Source organism: Epinephelus moara, chromosome 8 (genome assembly GCF_006386435.1).
Source record: "Epinephelus moara isolate mb chromosome 8, YSFRI_EMoa_1.0, whole genome shotgun sequence".
Taxonomy (NCBI): domain Eukaryota; kingdom Metazoa; phylum Chordata; class Actinopteri; order Perciformes; family Serranidae; genus Epinephelus; species Epinephelus moara.
In genome coordinates this window covers 17,981,041-18,000,240 of record NC_065513.1, presented here as the reverse complement: position 1 = coordinate 18,000,240, position 19,200 = coordinate 17,981,041, and the positions used below count along the sequence as shown (strand labels likewise).

Here is a 19,200-nt window from a genome sequence, read left to right as displayed (position 1 = left end):
AGAGCGAGACTGAGGCTCTGGGGGACAGGGGCAGACATCCACGCTCTGGTAACACTAGGGCAACGGTGGGTGGTGGCAGGGAATCAAGTGGCTCTGAGCCCTTCCTTTACATCCTTGAGCTGCCTGTGGACATACAGAGCAGGAGGAGGAGGAAAGGGACGTAAACACAATCAGCTGAACTGCACCATGGACATGGCCATGATTACACACATACGCCTACACATATTTTCCCTGCTGCCTGTCGCTTGCTGCCTGCTTTAACCTCAACCAGGCTGATGGCTGATGGTGATGAGAGTAAGGAGAGCTTTATTATTTATTTACAGTGGACATACAGGCGGCCAACTGGTCATTAATTCGTGGACATAACTTGGGTGTGAACAAATGGAGGAACAAACAGGGGCCATGAGGGATCAGGAAGTGCCCTATGTTATTATACATATATTATAACTACTCTTTTCTTACCACTTCAGCTGCACAAGTTCCCTATATGGCATTGTGTTGTTTCAGTTTAACTGCAGGTCTGTTTGCATTGTCCTAGTGATGACATATTATTTTGCATTGTATATCATCATAGCAACAGCCCTTGGTCTACGAGTCCCCACCCACAGTTATACACGGAACTCACTGCCCCCTTGCCTTGGAAGGCAAAACAACCCGCCATCTTACTATTCAAAGCAGAGAGCGGTATACATGCACCCAGATTAGCCACGGTGATGCGCTAGTGCACGGCCAATTAGAGCTCAGATCTATCCGTGTGATTGAGTCATGTGATCAGCTGCCCTGTGAGGAAACAGTCCTGTCCAGGCCAAGATCCATGTGAAGCAGCTGTACCCTCCGATGAATCACATAACAGCCGACATCAAATGATATCACAATTCAACCGGGAGTGAAGAGAGAGAGAGAAAAAAAACCCACATACGCACACATATCGAGATTGATGTGTTTTTATTAAGATCTTTGCTGTGTTGCATTGCCTTTTAGTAATATTACATCATTATGAAAGCAAGTTCAAGAGCATGATCCACTCAGCGTTACTGTATCAGCCGGCTTTGTTGGTCTCCAGGCTCCTTTGTGGCACTGTGGCTGCTCTGCTGACATTCATCGATGGTGACTGTGTGTGTGTTTTTACAGCAGTGACTTGTAGCTAGAGCTCTGATGGAGGGTGGTGATGCTTAGGAAGCCGGGGTCACTCCATGGAAAAAAAGAAAGTTAATACAGAAACACAACAGGCAGAACCATTATTTGCCGTGTCATTGTAATAGAGGGTGCCACTTACCTTAACCAGCTTCCCAAAGAGGAATACCAATAGCCCCCCTTTTTTCCCCCTAAAGACACAGGTGGTAGCATTCTGTGGAACGGCATGTTAGAAAATCAGAGAAAATAGTGGGTGGAGGAAAAAAGGAGGAGGGGGGTGGGTGAGTGAATGTGCTGGGAGGAGAGAGGAGGGAGGGAGCGGCTGAGATTGGGCAGGGTGGTGCAGCCGAGAGGAAGGGTAAAGGGAGCAAGAGTGGTCAGAGAGTGGAGAGAAAGCGAACGGGGAGGGAGGGTGGGAAGGGGAAGAAGTGAAAGGATGGAAAAATGTGGGGATATTGCAGCAGAGCGGATGGTGTGAGGGAGGCAGAGTGAGAAATGTTGCCGGAAATGCTAGAGCCAGCAGCGTGTGTAAAAAACCACACTGCAACATTTCTCATCCTTGACATCACTGACAAGCTTTCCAAACACACACAGTGTGCTTTCAAAGTGCACGCTTGTAATATCCAAATCTTTTAACACAGCTTCTCCTCTAAGATCATACTCTTTTTGTTTTCTCTCCTACTGTAAACAAGGCAGATGTCGGGGATATTAAATTAAACCGATGTTGTAATTCTTAATTTGAAGGGTGTGTGCTTTATAAGATTCCCACAGCAAATTCAATAAAACATGCTTGTGTGTAATGAGAACTTTCTCTGACTCTCTCTCTAAGTCGTGGAGGAGACATACTGAGAGGAGTGAAGGGGTGAGGAATGACGGATATGAGGAGAGGGGAGGAGGAGGACAGAAGATTGTTGTGGAATGTTTGCAGTTCTGGCCAGAACTCGACCATCTCATTTGTCAGGGCTTGACCCCAACAGTGGGGTCAAAGGTCAAGGGAACATCTGAGGGGAAACTGACTCGGCTATCACACACACACACACACACACACACACACAGAGTCAAATAAACACACAAACGTGTGAGAGTGTCTCTCCTTCGCGCTCCTTCTCACACATAACTCAAGCTCATGCGCAGTACATCTGTATATATCATCATTAATATCCATCCTAGTCTTATTTGTTTTATTAATACTGAGTGTTATGTTGACCTCTAGCTATGAAAAGATCAGCTGCCAGTTTCCCAAAAAACACACTATGGTCTTTTTCCAAAACAAATCACTGAGAAAGAATTTGAGTTCCAGGATGCTTGGATTCATTTCGGAGTTGAAAAAGCTTGGGATAGCACTTGATAAACACACACTCCAGTAATTCACTGAATTAAAAGAAACAAAATCTGAACCGAGCAATAAAATTCAGAGGAATCTACCCTGAGAGTGACTATTCATTTACACTTAATGTTATATTCACCACATATATGATCAAGTACAATAAGGCCTGTCAGTGCAGGGCTGTCACGTTAAGTGAGCCCGACGCTCTTGCTAAGCAGTACCGTCACTGTCCTATAATCAAACAGCACTCTCCATAAATTACATCTCATCCCAGTGTCAGTCCTTGCACCACACCGACACGTCCCGCTGTGTTTCCGAATGCCTGGCCGCCATGTCGCTTTCTGCCTGCGAGGAGACACAACACAAACTCAGTTACAAAAGGGCAAGGTTAGCTCCACTGAATCACTCAAACTCTATGCTTCAAGTTTCAGATTAAAGGGAGGGTGTAAAGCAGGCAGTGACAGTGCCGGTTGCCATCACTGGACACCTGTGAGTCACATGACATTAAGACAATGGCTGACAGAAGCCACACCTTGCAGGCTGAAATAATAGATTGAGGTTTTTTTTAATATATGTGCAGAGACTAGCACACACGTACAGCGCTGTATCTACGGCTGCTCTCCTCTGTACCCCCTGTTAGGAAACAAATTGTCCATTTTTGTGCTTTAAAATTCAGCCCATCTCCTTCTTTTTCTGCTCTTAAAAGCAGACAGGTAGCACAGCGGCTGATATTCCTGGCTTTTCAGATGGATCTTAAATCTTACACCTTTGTCATTCTTTGGCCGGAGACATCAAACAGGTGCTATGAATAATTTATCTTAAGAGTTTCACATTGATAAGGTCACAATCTGCCAGGTCTGGACACTAAACACAGGCCACCTTCACACCTTCGCTTCACTGTCTTTTTACACACATGTGCCCACACATGCAAACACCAGACACACACCTTTCAGATGAAAATACACAAAATGTCAAGAGGGTTTTTGTCCATGTGTGTGGGTTTGTGTGAGAAAGTGGGGGGTATTTTTTGGTTTTAAATGTTTTTATTATTGTTTTTTAATAAGAAATGTGGGATGTATTACAACACTAATCTGTGATGTGTTTTACTATTATAATATTCCACTTGTTTAGGAGAGTTTAAATGAAAGTAAAACTTTGATTGCAGCTTCGTGTCCCTATATCCTTCTATGGCACATGACATTTTTGGTTTCCAAATGTAAATAAATAAATATGTGTTTCGCTCAAACTGCCTCTGAGAGTTTGTGGGGAAATTATTTTCTGTTTTCTCTGTACTGATGTAAACTAGACTGCATCAGTGTGCTCAGTCATTCTCAGCTCCAGCATGCTGATGGTTCAGCTACACTACATTTCTAATTAAGCCCCTGCTGTGTGTTGGTTTTTGGAGGGTGTGTGATGGAGAAAAAAATAATGTAGTGCTGATGTGATGCCACTCATTTGGTTACAAACCAAGGAGTTAAACAACCAAACAAGTTAAACCAAAAGGGGGGCAAACTCTGACCCAGTGTCAGCATCCATAACCAGACATCATAACCATCAGTGTAAACAACAATCTGCCACCATAAGAGAAACACAGCTAATTTGTTGTCCTCGCTCAGCTTTGCTCAGTTTAGTATTGTGTTTGATGTGAATTTACTCACCATAAATATTTATGCCAGCATAAAAAGGTGGGTAAACTCTTTTTAAATGAGTCCACTATCCACTACGACAGTGACAGGACACTATGTCATCTTTTTTTTTTTTTTGTCTCCCCCCTTGAAAGCGCACAGGGAGTCACTCCTCTGCTGCGTTGACCCCCCCGCCTCCTCTTCCTCTCTCCTCCTCTGCCTTGTTCGTTCCCCTAATAATCGCAATACTTCTTAAAAATTGTTTTGCACTCCTCTGTGTCGGAGGGTAATCTCGCTCTTTTGTCGCTGAGCTATATTTCTACTGTGTGTTGTCGGATAATGTGAGGATGGGATGAAAGGTAATCTGCGTGCAGAATTCCTAAAGCTCCCTTATCCTTGTTGAATTTCTCAAGAATTCCACCTTTGCCCTCCGGTTTCCCTGAAATAAATTACTTTAAGGGGTGAGATGCCTTCACGCACCCCCGTTTGGGTCCCGGTTTTCGTGTTGCCTCCTTTTAAACGCAGTCAAACAGGTATTATGTCTTATTTTTAATTCACTTGATTCCTGCAGGCTGCGCCGCTCCCTGGATATTTCACACACGCACTTTGGGAATAAGAATAAATGATTTTCCACAAACTTGCGAAAAAAACAGAAAGCACAGTATTAAAATTGTGTTGTGTTGACAATTTGTGATTACAATGCTGCGTTAAGGTGACACAGTGATATAAACCACCGGCCACTGATAAGATGTTTTCCCCTGTCAGTTAATTTTCTGTTCTGCTTAGTTTACTCTGTGTGTTTCGGCTTAGCTGCTGATTGATATACGCTGGGCTTCCCTTCACAGTGGATCCCTCAGAAGTACACACGCTGCTGAAAATCTGTTTCCCTTCATCTAGCTTCTGGTACTTAAAGTCTGGTTTTTTGGTGTACTACAAAATTACAGTGTTTGCACTGTGGAACCACGAGGGTTTGGGTGCTAATGGATTTATAATCTCCGTCTCTGGGACCATCCAAAGTAATTAGCACATGGGCTCTAAAGAAATGATGGTTAGTGAGCAATAAAGCCATTGCCCATAGCTTAAACTGACAGTCCCTCTAACTTAACTCCAACCTCAAGCCTAATTGGGAAAGTCATTGCAGTTATTGTCCTCAATTATAGTCTGGGATGCAAAAACACCCTGGAAAGGGAGACTTTCATTCATCACGTCTAAAAGTGAAGGATCTCAAATCTCTGGAGACGCGAGACCATATTAAAAATAATGAGGAAATAAACAATAATATCTACATACAAACTAGGATGAGTCACACTGTTGGGTAATGCAATTTTACAGTCCACCAAAAGTCATTTTAGGGCAAAAAGATAACAAAAAAACACTATTATGATGATATAACAGAAATTAACAGGGTGATTATAACACAAATGAAGTTATATCCACTCTGAATACACACATTATTGTTTGCATCTGACTGGTGTGTAAACTTCCCCTCTTTTTCAGAGACACTTTTTCAGTTTGCAGTAATAATTAATAGCCATGCTATTTTGTGGACGCTTGTTGCCTGCTTAAACGCGTCGCTCTTAAATGGCTGTGTAGCCCATGGGCTCAACGATATTTCCACTATTTCTCACGAATGGCCTTTCCATTAAGAGCGATTAGATTATGTCTATTGAAAGTTGCTGATCCATAGAAAAAAAGCCAGCGGATAAAAGGCGATTTCAAGTGACCTTCTCGTCCCTTTCACACCAATCTGAGCCCCCAGAATAATTTGGGGATCAGATTTGGACAAAAAGGAGCACCCCCCTCTCCCACCCACGCACACACACACACCCTCACCCCCCTCCTCCCTTTTCAACACACAACCACTCAAAGCAACAAAACCTCCAATTCAAACATGAGAATAAATTAAATTTTTTGTAAATTAGGACTTTTAAAAATGTGACAGTGTTAGTGTTTGTTCAGCGTTTTACGCACGGTGAAAATCTGCCTTTTCCTCCTTTTATTTCCCAAGTGCCATTTTTTACGCACAGCTATAGAGGTGTTGACAAAAGTTATACTAACTTCACTGAAGCAACTAGGTAGTCACATGTCAAAATCACTGCTGTGTCAAACAGGTCGATGGCCTTATCACATTTTCTATTTGACGATTTTAGCGTTAATTTAAAAAAAATAAATAAATAAATAAATTCGCCCAGCATAAATCAATATGTCACTGCAGTGTTACAGCTGCCATAAAGAAAACAAATAACCCGGAAGCCCATTTGCAAAAGCAAATTCCACTCAAAACATATCGTTAAAAGATGGACAATAGATTAAAACATGCATTGTCTTGATGTATTGTCCATGTGACATCTATGCTGTAAAATAGTGTGCATCTTGTTTTGTTTTAATGCATGTAAAACAGATTGCCCTAATGTCAGAGAGCTCATATGCAAACAAAACAAAAATATTCTATAAATTGCCACCTCTTCTAAATAACAAGTGAAACCGTGTAATGCCATTCTCAGCGGCGCCTGAGTGTTTACTCACTAAATCTTAAGTCACTTCATTATTAATGACAACAACTTCCAAGTTCCCCCTTATTACACAGAAGCAGAGTCCAACAAGTGTAAAGTTTATTTGGAGGTTTGGAGCTGCATCTTATAACCACATGTGCTCAATTTGACCATTAATCAGTGTCTATTATTCAAACGAACAAGGCAGGACCCAACATGGAGACGTGAGACGATGCTCGAGGTGTCCATCACTTTATTCGTTTTGCTTGTTTAATCGCTTTTAATGTTGTGTGCAGACGTTACAGTCGCAGGGATCAGCATCAGCTGGATGTGGCCCTCTGACCCGGCGTCCAGAAACAGAACACTGGTGTGCACACAGGAGGCGTTTGGAGCAGAGGCCCCCTGGAAAAGCGAGTGAACCTCTTAGCTCATGCAATGTCTTTTTGGGGCTATATGCTGTGGTTGTAACTCTGCTGTGCGTACACACAGTCGATAGTAAACACCCCCCTCGATCATTTCTAAATATCTGCGTCGTTTTGCATCCTTTTAAATGCTCTAAAACGCGTTGTCATCGTCATGTGTTGTTTTATTGGAGGGCCTTGCACTTGTGACCTCAGTGTTTTCCCAACTGATTGTGCTGCTTGTTGGTTTCAGCTGCATTCAAGCTCCATTTTGTGAGCTTTACAACGTCCTACTGTATCTGTGTAAAAAAGGGCATCAGTTATTGATCAGATTTGGCAGAACTATAAATTTTAACCAGTAAAGTCGTTTGACAAAACTATCATACAGGGGAGAAATGAAAAAGAAATAGATAGTATGTGGATCATAATTATTCAATTTTGATTCAAATTGAAAAAAGTCAGATTGAATTTAAATATCCCAACATCACTAATTATCTGTTGCAAAGCAAGGCACTAGATTACAGTAAGACGGCTGCTAATGCGCAACAGCATCCATTACCTGAAAGACATGTTTAATAATAATCTGATGTAATTCTTTACATGTTTCAATAATTTAACAGATTACAAAGACGTGCGTATTTTGCTGCCCAAATAAGAAAAGCTGGGACACTCAGAGAGTTGGAGATGAAAAATAAATGTAACTTGGCTCACGTGAAATGATTAGTGAGCATGAACTTCCTGCACCCATGAGACACTGAAGTTAAATGTTATTATGTAAGGCTATTTTTACAAAGCTTGATTGACGTGCAGTTTGTCCTGGAATAAGTGAACCTGGCCTACATTGCTACATCATTTATTTTATATCACTTTTCATTACAGTCCCTTTACATCAATAATGCTGCTTTGATAAATCACAGTGTGTGTCATCTTACGTGTCTTCGTTGCAGTCTTTTCTCACACATACTAAGTTCTTAAACGTTGCGGAGATTATTTTTTTTGCGCCAATCTATAATATTTGCATCTGACTGTATTGGGACTGAACTGGGACTTGGGAAACAGCGTAAAAGATGGGCACCGGCTGGTCTCCTTGATCAGCCATTTAATCCGGTGACACTATCGCTGAGACAAACAGCCTGCTATCGATCTTTTCATTATGTGTTCAAACAACAAATAGCCTTGCAGGTGAGGTGCACGGGACGTGCAGCAAAAAAAACGCTCCCATGTCCAGCGGTGCCACAACCAGCCTGTAATAACTACCATCCGATGTACAAATCAGTGAGGACGGCTGCAAAGCGGGGGAACGAGTCTCATAATCGGCGGTAAAGTGCAGAGAAGACGCGACTGTCCACTAGTTAAAAAGTTGTGACTCTGACACCGCGGGTCGGCTGCATGGTCTGAAGTTAACGGTCATGTGGCTTGACACAGAGAATTTCGCCTTCCTTGCAGAGCCATGCGTGCGTAACGTAGGAGAAGTGCGAAATAAATATTGTACTTGCCTTTATCGGTGGCTGGTTTTATCCAGGTAGAAAGCTGCTCCTCCACTGCTAACCGCCGTCGCTGGTCCTTCTTCTTTTAATGTCCTGCTGTCCACTTTCTCCTTTTTCTCTCGCCGTTTCCCAGCTTTCTATTAGAGCCCCTACCCTGCTCCCATTCGCTGTCCCTCTCACTCTCCTCTCCTCTTCTCCTGCGGAGCCCCCTTTCCAATCTGTGGAGTTAAATCTTAATGATACACTTACAGAAAAAAATTCTTTGTCCGATTTAATCTTATTGGTTTCACCTTTTCAAAGAGCTGGAGATATGGCCGGGGAGTTTCAGTGGAGTGTCCGAGACAGGGACGGGAGAGAGAGCTCTCTTGTTGAATACTTAAAAAACAACCCATCCCTCCTATGCGTTTCCAAAGGAGGCACTTGCATATTTACGCTCCGTTATATCTGCTAATATCTTTGTGTGGTTAAAGACCTGTGCACAGTAACTTAGTTTATTTGTATTAAGTAAGAATTTGATGTTTTATAAATGGTTATTCTTTTGCAACATGGTGTATTATCATGTTTTTGGAGATAATTTACGAACATCTTTTTGACTTTAAGTCCCATCTTAACCACATGTTATCAAAGAACTAGTGCACTTTTGGGACTATTATAATATTTTGGTAATACAATCTCTATTTATTATTATTCTTTCAAAGTTTTTTTCTCCGTTTTACATCCTTATAATAAAAAGATCACACTTTTGAGAAAGTCAAAAAAGACGAGAGGAACCGGCACGCAAAATTGGGCTTCATTTTATTTTTAAAACCAACTTTTAAGTTTAAAAAATTCATGTTTGATGACTTGTGCATGCATTAATATGAGGTTGTAATTGTACAATGTACGCTAGATGGCAGCGCGATCCAGACATTTTTGAGTTGGAGAGGTAGTAAGCCTGCAAAAACCCTGATACAAAAAAGCCGGAATCCCCATGCAAATTCCCAGCAACTTCACATGATTTTGAATTACTGTCATTATTAAGACATAATGTGACACCAGCTCAGTGATTGTGGAGACTATAGGACCTCGGTAATTATTGAATATTGCTTATTGCTCCGTCTAATTTTAGAGATTTTCGGCCGCTGGCACGGCATCACGTTTGTATAACACACTGTCTTTTATGCATCATTCTCCCCATTGACATTTTCCTCCCTTTATAAGATCGTTTTAACTAAATTGTAAGTTTTAATCAGCGAGACTGTGCCGATTACAGACGAGGATGTACCGCAATGCGCATGCCAAAGACAAAACAACGTGTGGAAATATAAATCCGCCTCAAACCAATAATGACATCCGTTAATTTTATAATAAAGATACGAGTCCAAGACAAACCATTTTGAAACTTTGGGGAATTTCTGAGCCAGAGTCCCCCTTTCGCCGCTGCGCACAGTTTTTGGTTTATTTGTCGTGCGTAAAAGCTTTGTCCCCCCTTGCCTTTACCCCGCTTTTTCTGCTATTCTATTCAGGGTTTCTTCCTCTTTTTGGTGACAATAGACGGCCCATACTAATCAGGTTTCAAAGTAAATAGCAGCGCGGGGCGAGCTCAATGTAAATTGTGCCTGTCAGAGCCCCCCAGCCCCTCCAGCCGTAGATTGCAACACTGCAAAAAATATCCATCCCCAGACATCAGTCAGTTCAGTGTTGAGTCTGGAAATCTTGGATTTACCAGAACAGCAGACTGGATCTTCCACCGGAGCGAGATGCTTCCACTTGTTTCCAATGCCAATCGACCTACCACTGTATATTTTATAACATCGATTGTTAATTTCCAAAGGAATCTCCCTGTATACTCTGCTTTATTTCATGATATTGACTCCTAAATATTCTACAAAGGACTCGGGCTGCGATTTGACACAAGCGGGATTCTATAAACTGCACTTGCGTTTTTTTCTACTGTGTTTGGAGAAAAATATATATAACATTTCAAGATTTGAGCACAAGACCCGCTGACTTACCGAGATGGACATTTTTTGCAGTGAATGAACGGAGGGGGACTCTAACCAATGGAGAGAAAGAGAGGGCTTGGCTATAACCTTAGCCTCCCATTTTCTCTCTCTCCCTATCTCCCCCCTCTCCTCCTCTCCTCCTCCTCTATGCAGGGCTCTGGCCAGTCAGTCGCCTTTGATTATCAGTCTCCAGCAGCCCCTCTCTTGGCTCCTTGACATGAGCACCATATAAGGCGCAGCGATCTCCATAGAAACGTGTCAGTTTCAATAGTAGTGTCAAAGTTCACTATATACAGACATTCGCGCAGATCCCCCGTTTCGGAAACATTGCTCTGCTGGTCCTCCCGTTTAAGCGCATTCATTTTTGGGTCTCTCCTTCTTCTTGCATATTCTATTAGTTGTTGGTGTTGGTCTTCTTTTTTATCTTTTCTCTTCGTATCTCCATTCCTCCTGCTGGAGAGAGGTGAAACTATACATGGGCACTCCATTCGGCGACGCGGTTTTCTTTCGCTGCTGGGCGAGATGATGAGGTTTATTTAAGAATATAGATGTAAAAATCCGGCTCTTCAGTTTTTCCTCCCCTCCTATACGGCGAAGACGGGAGTGTAAAGGAGCAAGGGGAAGAAAAGAGAAAGGAATTTATCTCCGCAGCACTTTGGATCGCGTGTCTTTCCAGCAAAAGGTTTTTTTTTTACTCGCTCCTGCGTCCATGTGAATCGCTCCTGCCTTTCCTTTGTGGCTATTTTATATCAAACTGCAATTTGTTACGACTGGACTCTGGTTTTCCTACAAGATTAGGGATTCCTGAATGGCTGACTGCAATTTACCTTGGAACTGGCCTCCCGATACTTGCATATCCTGATCGGGTGCCTATTCAATCGCCCTGTATTTTGAATGTATTGATCGCGTTGTACTCTCCTTCTTACCCCATATGAGATTGCGTGCTCCTATTTGACTTTGCACTGCCCCGTCTTTTTGAGATCTCATTTTTCCCTCTTCAACGCTTCATAAACACCGGCGATCATTTCGCTTTATAGCACTTTCAGGGGCCGAGATATGGCAATGGTAGTTAGCGTCTGGCGAGATCCGCAGGAAGACGTGGCCGGAGGACCTCCGAGCGGCCCCAACCCAGCAGCGCAGCCGGCGAGGGAGCAGCAGCAGGCGGCGTCGGCGGCGCCGCACACTCCGCAGACCCCCAGTCAGCCGGGACCGCCGTCCACACCGGGGACTGCTGGGGACAAGGGGAGTCAAAATTCTGGACAGAGTCAGCAGCATATTGAATGTGTGGTTTGCGGAGACAAATCGAGCGGCAAACACTATGGCCAGTTCACCTGCGAGGGATGCAAAAGTTTCTTCAAGAGGAGTGTACGGAGGAACTTAACATACTCATGTCGTGCCAATAGGAACTGTCCCATTGACCAGCACCACCGAAATCAGTGCCAATACTGCCGGCTGAAGAAGTGTTTAAAAGTGGGAATGCGGCGGGAAGGTGAATATATATTTTTAAAGCCACTCATGATTACGCATCCTAGTAGCAGACGAACAGGGCTGCCATGTTGCATTAAGGTCACAGGCATATGGCTGGGCATACTGCAGTCTCCATCCATGTTTTTTGGGGATGTTTGCATGAATGATTAGTCTTTTTGCCTATGTAAGAGAGGGTAAAAGGCCAGTGCAGCCACAGCAGCTATGCTTGTGAATGCAGGTCGCCTGAACAAAGCGGCTCGTCTAGCTGACCCTTTTATTTAGTCTTTCTTGCAGCCTAAATTCTACTATTATCAAGCAAAAGCATTCGGTCCAACAGGCCCTTTTTACGTATAGGTTTTAGAGCAGAAGAGGGGTTGTGTGGATGTGAGTGTGTGTGTGCCTGTATGTATGTCTGTCTGTCCTCTGTGTGTGTGTGTGTGTATGTGTGTGTGTGGGAGAGTGTGTGTACAGTGTGCAGGGCTAATAGTCCCTTCTGTAACTATATGTGCAGTTAACTAATTTATAATTGTACAGTAGGGTTTGTAAGCAGTGTGTGTGAATGTAAAATCAACACACTACAAGCCCACGTCTCTCTCGAGCTCCGTATGCTGACTAGACAGCTCAGACACACTGAATAATGCCGCTGAAGTTGTTCATGGCTCATTGTTTTGCCTGGTGCATTACAGGCCGTGTAACTTTCCTCTCTATGTCAAGTGTTTTATTCCAATTCATGCAAACATCCCTCAATTAAAATCTGCTATTTGCAGTGCAAACAACGAGCCCATGTATAATGTAGCCTGAGTTGCATTAATATTTTATTTTTAATAATAAACAATAGCAGAATTCCTTTTATTCCCAGCTGTCCCTTTGATGTGGCTAAAATGTGTAAACATTATCGCATTTACCCGTAATTATCGATCATATTTGTAATATGTTTGGCCACAATGAGTAATTATTAATATAAACAATACCCCACGTACATATAAGGGTAAAGTAATATAAGTAGGCTGCTGTGTGCAATACGCCTTGAAATAGTCACAATAGTAAATTTGGTAAATGTACTTTTGTAGAGCAGAAAATGTGTGTTTATGCTTTATAAAAGTGATTTTCATTTTGCATACAGCTCATGTAGCGTGCAACCCTAAATACAAATGCAAACAGTGTGAAGGTTGAGGGACACAGCACATCTGTTTTGATGAGATGTTTATGCTGTCGATATAATAATTTGCTCTTACAAACGGCATACACTAGTCAATATGTTTTGAAAGGCGTGCTGAATTTAGATTTCAGTGCATGCCGTTTTTAGTGAGGAGAAACACACAAGCTGCAGCTTGCTTTACGCTTGTACTACTTATGAACAATGTTTATCAGTCCTGGATGCACATTTCCTCTTTTTCTCTTTCTTTTTGTCAGCGGTTCAGCGAGGACGAATGCCTCCAACTCAGCCCAACCCAGGCCAGTACGCGCTGACGAACGGGGACCCTCTGAATGGCCATTGCTATCTGTCCGGATACATCTCGTTATTGCTGCGGGCCGAGCCTTACCCGACGTCCCGGTACGGGAGCCAGTGCATGCAGCCCAACAATATCATGGGCATCGAGAACATCTGCGAGCTGGCGGCTCGGTTGCTCTTCAGCGCCGTGGAGTGGGCGAGAAACATCCCTTTCTTTCCCGACCTGCAGATCACCGACCAGGTGTCCCTTCTCAGGCTGACGTGGAGCGAGTTGTTTGTGCTTAACGCGGCCCAGTGCTCCATGCCTCTGCATGTGGCCCCTCTGCTCGCCGCGGCGGGCCTCCACGCCTCCCCGATGTCCGCGGACCGCGTCGTGGCTTTCATGGATCACATCCGGATCTTCCAGGAGCAAGTGGAGAAGCTTAAGACCCTGCACGTAGACTCGGCAGAGTACAGCTGCCTCAAGGCCATCGTGCTTTTTACATCAGGTGGGTGTCCGACATATCACACAGGAACACGTCTATAATCAAATGAGGCCTAGTTGCAGTAATGTTACTGGGAGCGAGGCTCGCAGGGCGAAACACTGTGGCATCAGGAATATGGCTGTCAAGTATAGGCTGGTCACAAATCTGAGTTTACGAGATGTTTGTGTTGCCGATGGAATAGCTATTTTGTCAACAGCTTGCTACATATCCACTTACATGCATTCTCATGTCAGTTGTAGCCGCAGCATAAGACGTGTAAACAAATCCAGATTGAGTGAGCGCATCAAGTTTTTGCAGTGTACCACTCAGTTCAGTGCGCTTTAAATCGGATATAATTGACAATATCATACATGTAAATATTTTTAAATTGTTGAGTTTAAACTTTTTGGAACACGTCTGAGCCGAGAGCGAGACTGTATGTTCGCGTCCATAAATTTTGGAACAGGTGTCAAATAATCGAGCGTAAAGAAGAAATAGTCTATCACTGGGTGATATATGACAGCTGATGCATTTATGACTGTTGGTGCATGCTTTTATCCTTGTTTTGCGCGCACAAACACATGTCTTGGGGGGCAGGAAATAATCCTTAGCAGGCTGAGATCAAAAAAGCTGATGGAAGTTGACTCATATGTCAGTGCATCGCTTCTGTAGGACTCAGAGCAGCACTGCTGTATAGATTGTTTGTAGATTAATCCGAGCTGACCTATTAATTTTCCAACTTATTGAGGATAGTTGCTCTTGTCGCGCACGCTTTGAAAAGTCATCAGCAGCAATTTCCAAAAGTAACCTACATTGTTGATAGCTTAATTGATGGCTGACTGGGGCAAGGTCCTAAAGGTCCTCATTTACTCTCGGTGCGTAATTTAGATGCTATTTTGGAGTTGCTTGTGTACGCTTGGTGCCATTAGGCCTGTTATGTCAAGGGAGTCTGGTGATGATTGGAAGGAAAAGGGAAGTCTAAAACTCACTCACAGGCCCCAAACTACCTCAGGACTTACCTCAAAAATTTGACCTCATTGTCTCGTATTTGGCCCATTACAAAATTATGTAACATAGTTGTACATATCCTATAATTGGGCATGTTTGTGATAAAATATTCAGTTTTGCTGTAGTTTTCAGATTTAGAGTTATATTGAAATAATTCACACTTTCAATATCCCTAGAAAGCGTCATAACTCCATCTTATATTTAGAGGTTACACTTGTCCTCGAGCACATTTCAGTAATTATTGTTTATTATTTACTTAACGTCACATTGATGCACAGCTGCATATACATTATTTTTAACTATTTTTTACATTATATTATAGCATATTATATTATGTCATATTTTTTAAATTATATAATATTATTGATTAATTCTGCAACACTATATTGAAACGTTATATAGTGTGTTTAAAGTAATAATAAGCTGTGCAATCTAAATTATCCAAACTTTAAGTGATAACCAAACTTGTAAATAGGAACTCAGACATTGTATTCTAAGATACTAAACCACCTTCAGGATACAGTTTTCCTTTTTTGGCGGATACAGTATTACCATATAGCTTTTCCTTCAGTTAGAAAACTTTTTATTTTTCTATATTTTTAGTTTCAAGGGCCATAATAGCTACTTTTCAGTTTTGAGGTTTGGCAACTAGTTTAATTTGACACGCCAAATTCTGAAGGCACACTGAGAGGTAAATATAGGTTTTAACACAAATAAATACTCACTTTGCCTCAGTTACCATACTTAAGTGATGTGACATCCTGTTAGATTCCCTTTCCCGTGTGCACTGACACATTTGGCCATATTTTCCTATTGCACGGCGTTGCAGTAATTCACCCCAGATTACCCAGAGAAACTTCATACACACATTAACATCCTCCATGTTTTCTAACAGATCATTTAGTTAGGTTGATAGGCTACAACTGGTGCTGGCTATAACAAGTCATGTGGCCCTTTGCCAAGACCAGCGTGGATTGTTTGCCTTTAATAACACCAGACTTGTCAGTATTTGATGCATAAATAATGGTGGCCAGGCTACACTATTTCACCACAGTTCAGGATCATTGTCTTACATTAAGGCCTCATCCACGTGTGCACGCTGCAGTGTGTGTGCCTTTGCCTAACCTACCACAGAAATAGTCGTTTGCGAATCTGGAAGCTATCTGCTCCCATGTCTCAGTCTATTGAGGTAGTGGGGTGCAGGGTTGCAGGCAGGCCCTAATGGAGAACTATGGGCTGTCTTTGACCAGCTTTCTCTTGACGCATACGCTCAACTGCAGCCTATTTCCTGCGATGCTTCCAACACTCACTTGTATCGCTGCGTTTAAGTATTATATTTTACCAGAAATTCCCAAATGTAATTAATTTCCATCATATTGATTGCTGTAGATTTTTAAAAGGGACACTCAGCGTTAATCCAAGGGGATTTGCATACATGGGGCTCTGACCGGCCGGACTAAGGTCACAGTAAATCACCCCGAGATCTCAGCGTTGCCCCCCGGGTTCATAAGGTTATTGTGTCTGGCCATAGTGAGTTATAGCACCGAGGAATCACGAATAGGCTTAAAAGCCTCTGTCCGGTGTTTAATGTATTAGTGCTTGAAAACTAAAGCTGTCTTCCCTGTGTAGTTTCTACCAAAGCACAGCTCAATACAGATTCTTTTGAGGACAGCCTAGACTCCATGTGGGACCATATATGCCAGCGGTTATGCTGCTTTGCGTTTACAGCAGTTTATAGAACACGCATGCTCGGCTTGTGTGAAAGAAAGAAAAAACCTCTCCCTCTTTATAACAGGCTAAACAACGTACGACACTAACAAGCCTTATATGTTTTTGTCTATACTGAAGCGTGGCTGCACAGGGCTGCACAATCCACCAGTGAGCACCAAAACGCACGCCTCGCCTGCGTTGCTGCACAGGCTCATTTTCTGACATTTTATGTCGCTTCTGCGTGACTATTGACTTCACCTCCTCTAATAAATTTGATTGCTTCCAGCGGCCTGTCCTATAGGCTCCATCGGAAAACAGGCCAAGAGTGGTCTATGGAGAGAAGAGCGGCGAAATGACTTAACAGCTTACTGCAGAGTAATTAGGTCACATTACATCCAGTGTAATTTCAGATTCATCAGTGCCGTTTATGTTTCCTTATACTTGAATCCCCAGAGTCCAGACAACAAGAGCAGCGGCCTTTAGGCCTATACCCTACCTTTCGCCTTTGCTCCATTGCCCCCCATCACTTCTTCCCCTTACACGCTAACAACACTGTTTTCATGACATTTAACTCTATATTCTTGTCGATTGTTGTGAGAGCAGGCAGAGATATCCTCCACTGAGTTGTGCATCCCCTACTCCAGCAGCAAGCCCCCCTTGTTTATTCTGTATGACAGTCCCACTCGCTCAGTGTGATGTAGCATGTTTGGGCAGTGTGTTTGTTCATTCCACTTTGTCAATAACACGTAAAGGCTGATGTTGAATGATAACCAGAGTGCTTCTGCAGGACATAAATTGGGCATGGCAAGGTGTGCACTTGCCAAAGCTGAGCCCCAAGTGAGGCTAAAATTGACCATGTGCCTTTGTGTTCATATTTTGTGCAGGGAACAATCAGCGAAATTGTCAGCCATGTAGTTTGAGTTTTATATATTTAAAAATATGGGGAAAGTAATAAGTGTATTTCATGCCACTGTTTCTCTGCAAGCCTGGTGACCTGAGAGTCGGATGTGATTTAATAATATGATATTTTAATAATATATTTGCAGCTGACAGTTATTGTTTCACTTGTTTCTCGAAATGTTGACGTTTAATAGCAAAATAATGTCTGATTCAGGGACTTTTCCACAACATGTTGTACCTTGGGGTTTCAGAGACGTGACGAGCCTAACCACAGTGTTTTTTGGTGTGTGTTTCTCAGACGCTTGCGGCCTGTCGGACGCTGCTCACATCGAGAGCCTACAAGAGAAATCCCAGTGCGCCCTGGAGGAGTACGTCAGAAGCCAGTACCCGAACCAGCCCAGCCGCTTTGGGAAGCTCCTGCTGCGGCTGCCCTCTCTGCGCACCGTCTCATCGTCGGTAATCGAGCAGCTGTTCTTCGTCCGCTTGGTAGGTAAAACTCCTATTGAAACCCTCATCAGGGATATGCTATTATCCGGGAGCAGCTTCAACTGGCCTTACATGTCCATCCAATGATCCTTATATGAAAGTGGGAAAAAGAGAGGAAAAAAAGGACCAAAATTCAGCACCCCTCACCCCATCCTCCTTCAAGAAGACTATATATAGGACCTTTTCTGAGAAACTTGGAAGACATTACTTTTTTTCTGTCTTCTGGGACTGAGATGGAATACATTATGTACAGAAAAATATTGGAACTGGACTTTACACCTGTGTAAATCCACCCTCATCGTCAAGAACAATACTCTTCATTTTGTAAAATACTAGTCTTTATTTTCCTTTTTTGTAAAAAATACAAATAAAATGAAAAACATCATATGCGCAGTAAGAAAAAAAGAATCAAGACTTAGCGGGAAAATAATGTTTCCAAGCAATTATAAGAATTGTCCTGTGTCTATGTACCTCTCTGTTTTGTATTTTTTCTGGTTCTAAACCAGGGTTTCTGTGATTCTATACTAATAATTTTTTGATATAACCTTTTGCTTCTTATAATGAGTGCGATATATGTTGTCGAAGCTATGTTCTCCAAGAATTAAAATTGAAGTGAGAATTTAAAAACAGAAAAATAAAGAAATTTAGACAAATAAGAAACAGTCTAATCGCTATGACAATATCACCACTGATGGTTGAACTTTTTTTCCCAATTGATACGATGGACCTGCAACAGCAGCAAACTGACCTCCAGGACATTTTTACTGAGAGGACGTCTGGGGCGCCTTTCCCCGGGCCATGAGTGCGTGTGGAGTCGATCATCAGTCAAAGAGGAGAGACATGAAAATCAAAAGCACTTTTAATATATCATTTCAAATACATTTTGTTTGTTTCGTCTTGAAAATTTTCATTGTTTCTTGAATTTTATTGGTTGTTGCCTTCAATTTGCTTACTCCATGATGCAGCTTTTTGCAGAAGGGTCGGTTGATGAAGTTGTGTGATGGTGACTGTACTATTAAAAAAAGAAATAGGCAACAATGTCTCATTCTCAAGCATTTTCCTGGAAGCACATGTCAAAATTCTCAGGCTCATTTTATACAATCTGAGGGAATCTGTTGTCCCCTGTGCGCTGCATGGTTCATATAAGAAACGCGCAAGTGCAGCCTACAGTTACTGAGTCACGCTCCTGCAGTGGCTTACACTGAAACATATATAATTCTAAACACACTGTTTGCCTCTATTACACCTACCAGTGAAAACG

The 19,200-nt window shown here is 42.5% G+C and overlaps 1 protein-coding gene and 1 long non-coding RNA gene across 2 annotated transcripts; one reads left to right on the top strand and one right to left on the bottom strand.

The window, feature by feature from the left end:
- Positions 1-928: 928 nt before the first annotated feature.
- Positions 929-10,451, bottom strand: LOC126393865 (uncharacterized). The gene is made up of 2 exons (XR_007570309.1): positions 8,472-10,451; positions 929-2,802 (listed from the first exon to the last, which is right to left on the bottom strand). It is a non-coding gene; the product is annotated as an uncharacterized LOC126393865 (long non-coding RNA).
- A 143-nt stretch (positions 10,452-10,594) lies between these two features.
- Positions 10,595-18,979, top strand: nr2f1a (nuclear receptor subfamily 2, group F, member 1a). Its single transcript, XM_050050256.1, has 3 exons — positions 10,595-11,940; positions 13,332-13,859; positions 17,752-18,979. Exons 1-3 carry the CDS (start codon positions 11,508-11,510, stop codon positions 18,024-18,026), a joined length of 1,236 nt encoding a protein of 411 aa, XP_049906213.1. The 5' UTR covers positions 10,595-11,507; the 3' UTR covers positions 18,027-18,979.
- Positions 18,980-19,200: the final 221 nt, after the last annotated feature.

Excerpts from the sequence above, each read along its gene's own strand:
- nr2f1a (XM_050050256.1), top strand. The coding sequence starts at position 11,508 with ATGGCAATGGTAGTTAGCGTCTGGCGAGATCCGCAGGAAGACGTGGCC. Across the intron at positions 11,941-13,331 it reads AGTGGGAATGCGGCGGGAAG|CGGTTCAGCGAGGACGAATG; the intron begins GTGAATATATAT and ends TCTTTTTGTCAG. Across the intron at positions 13,860-17,751 it reads CATCGTGCTTTTTACATCAG|ACGCTTGCGGCCTGTCGGAC; the intron begins GTGGGTGTCCGA and ends TGTGTTTCTCAG.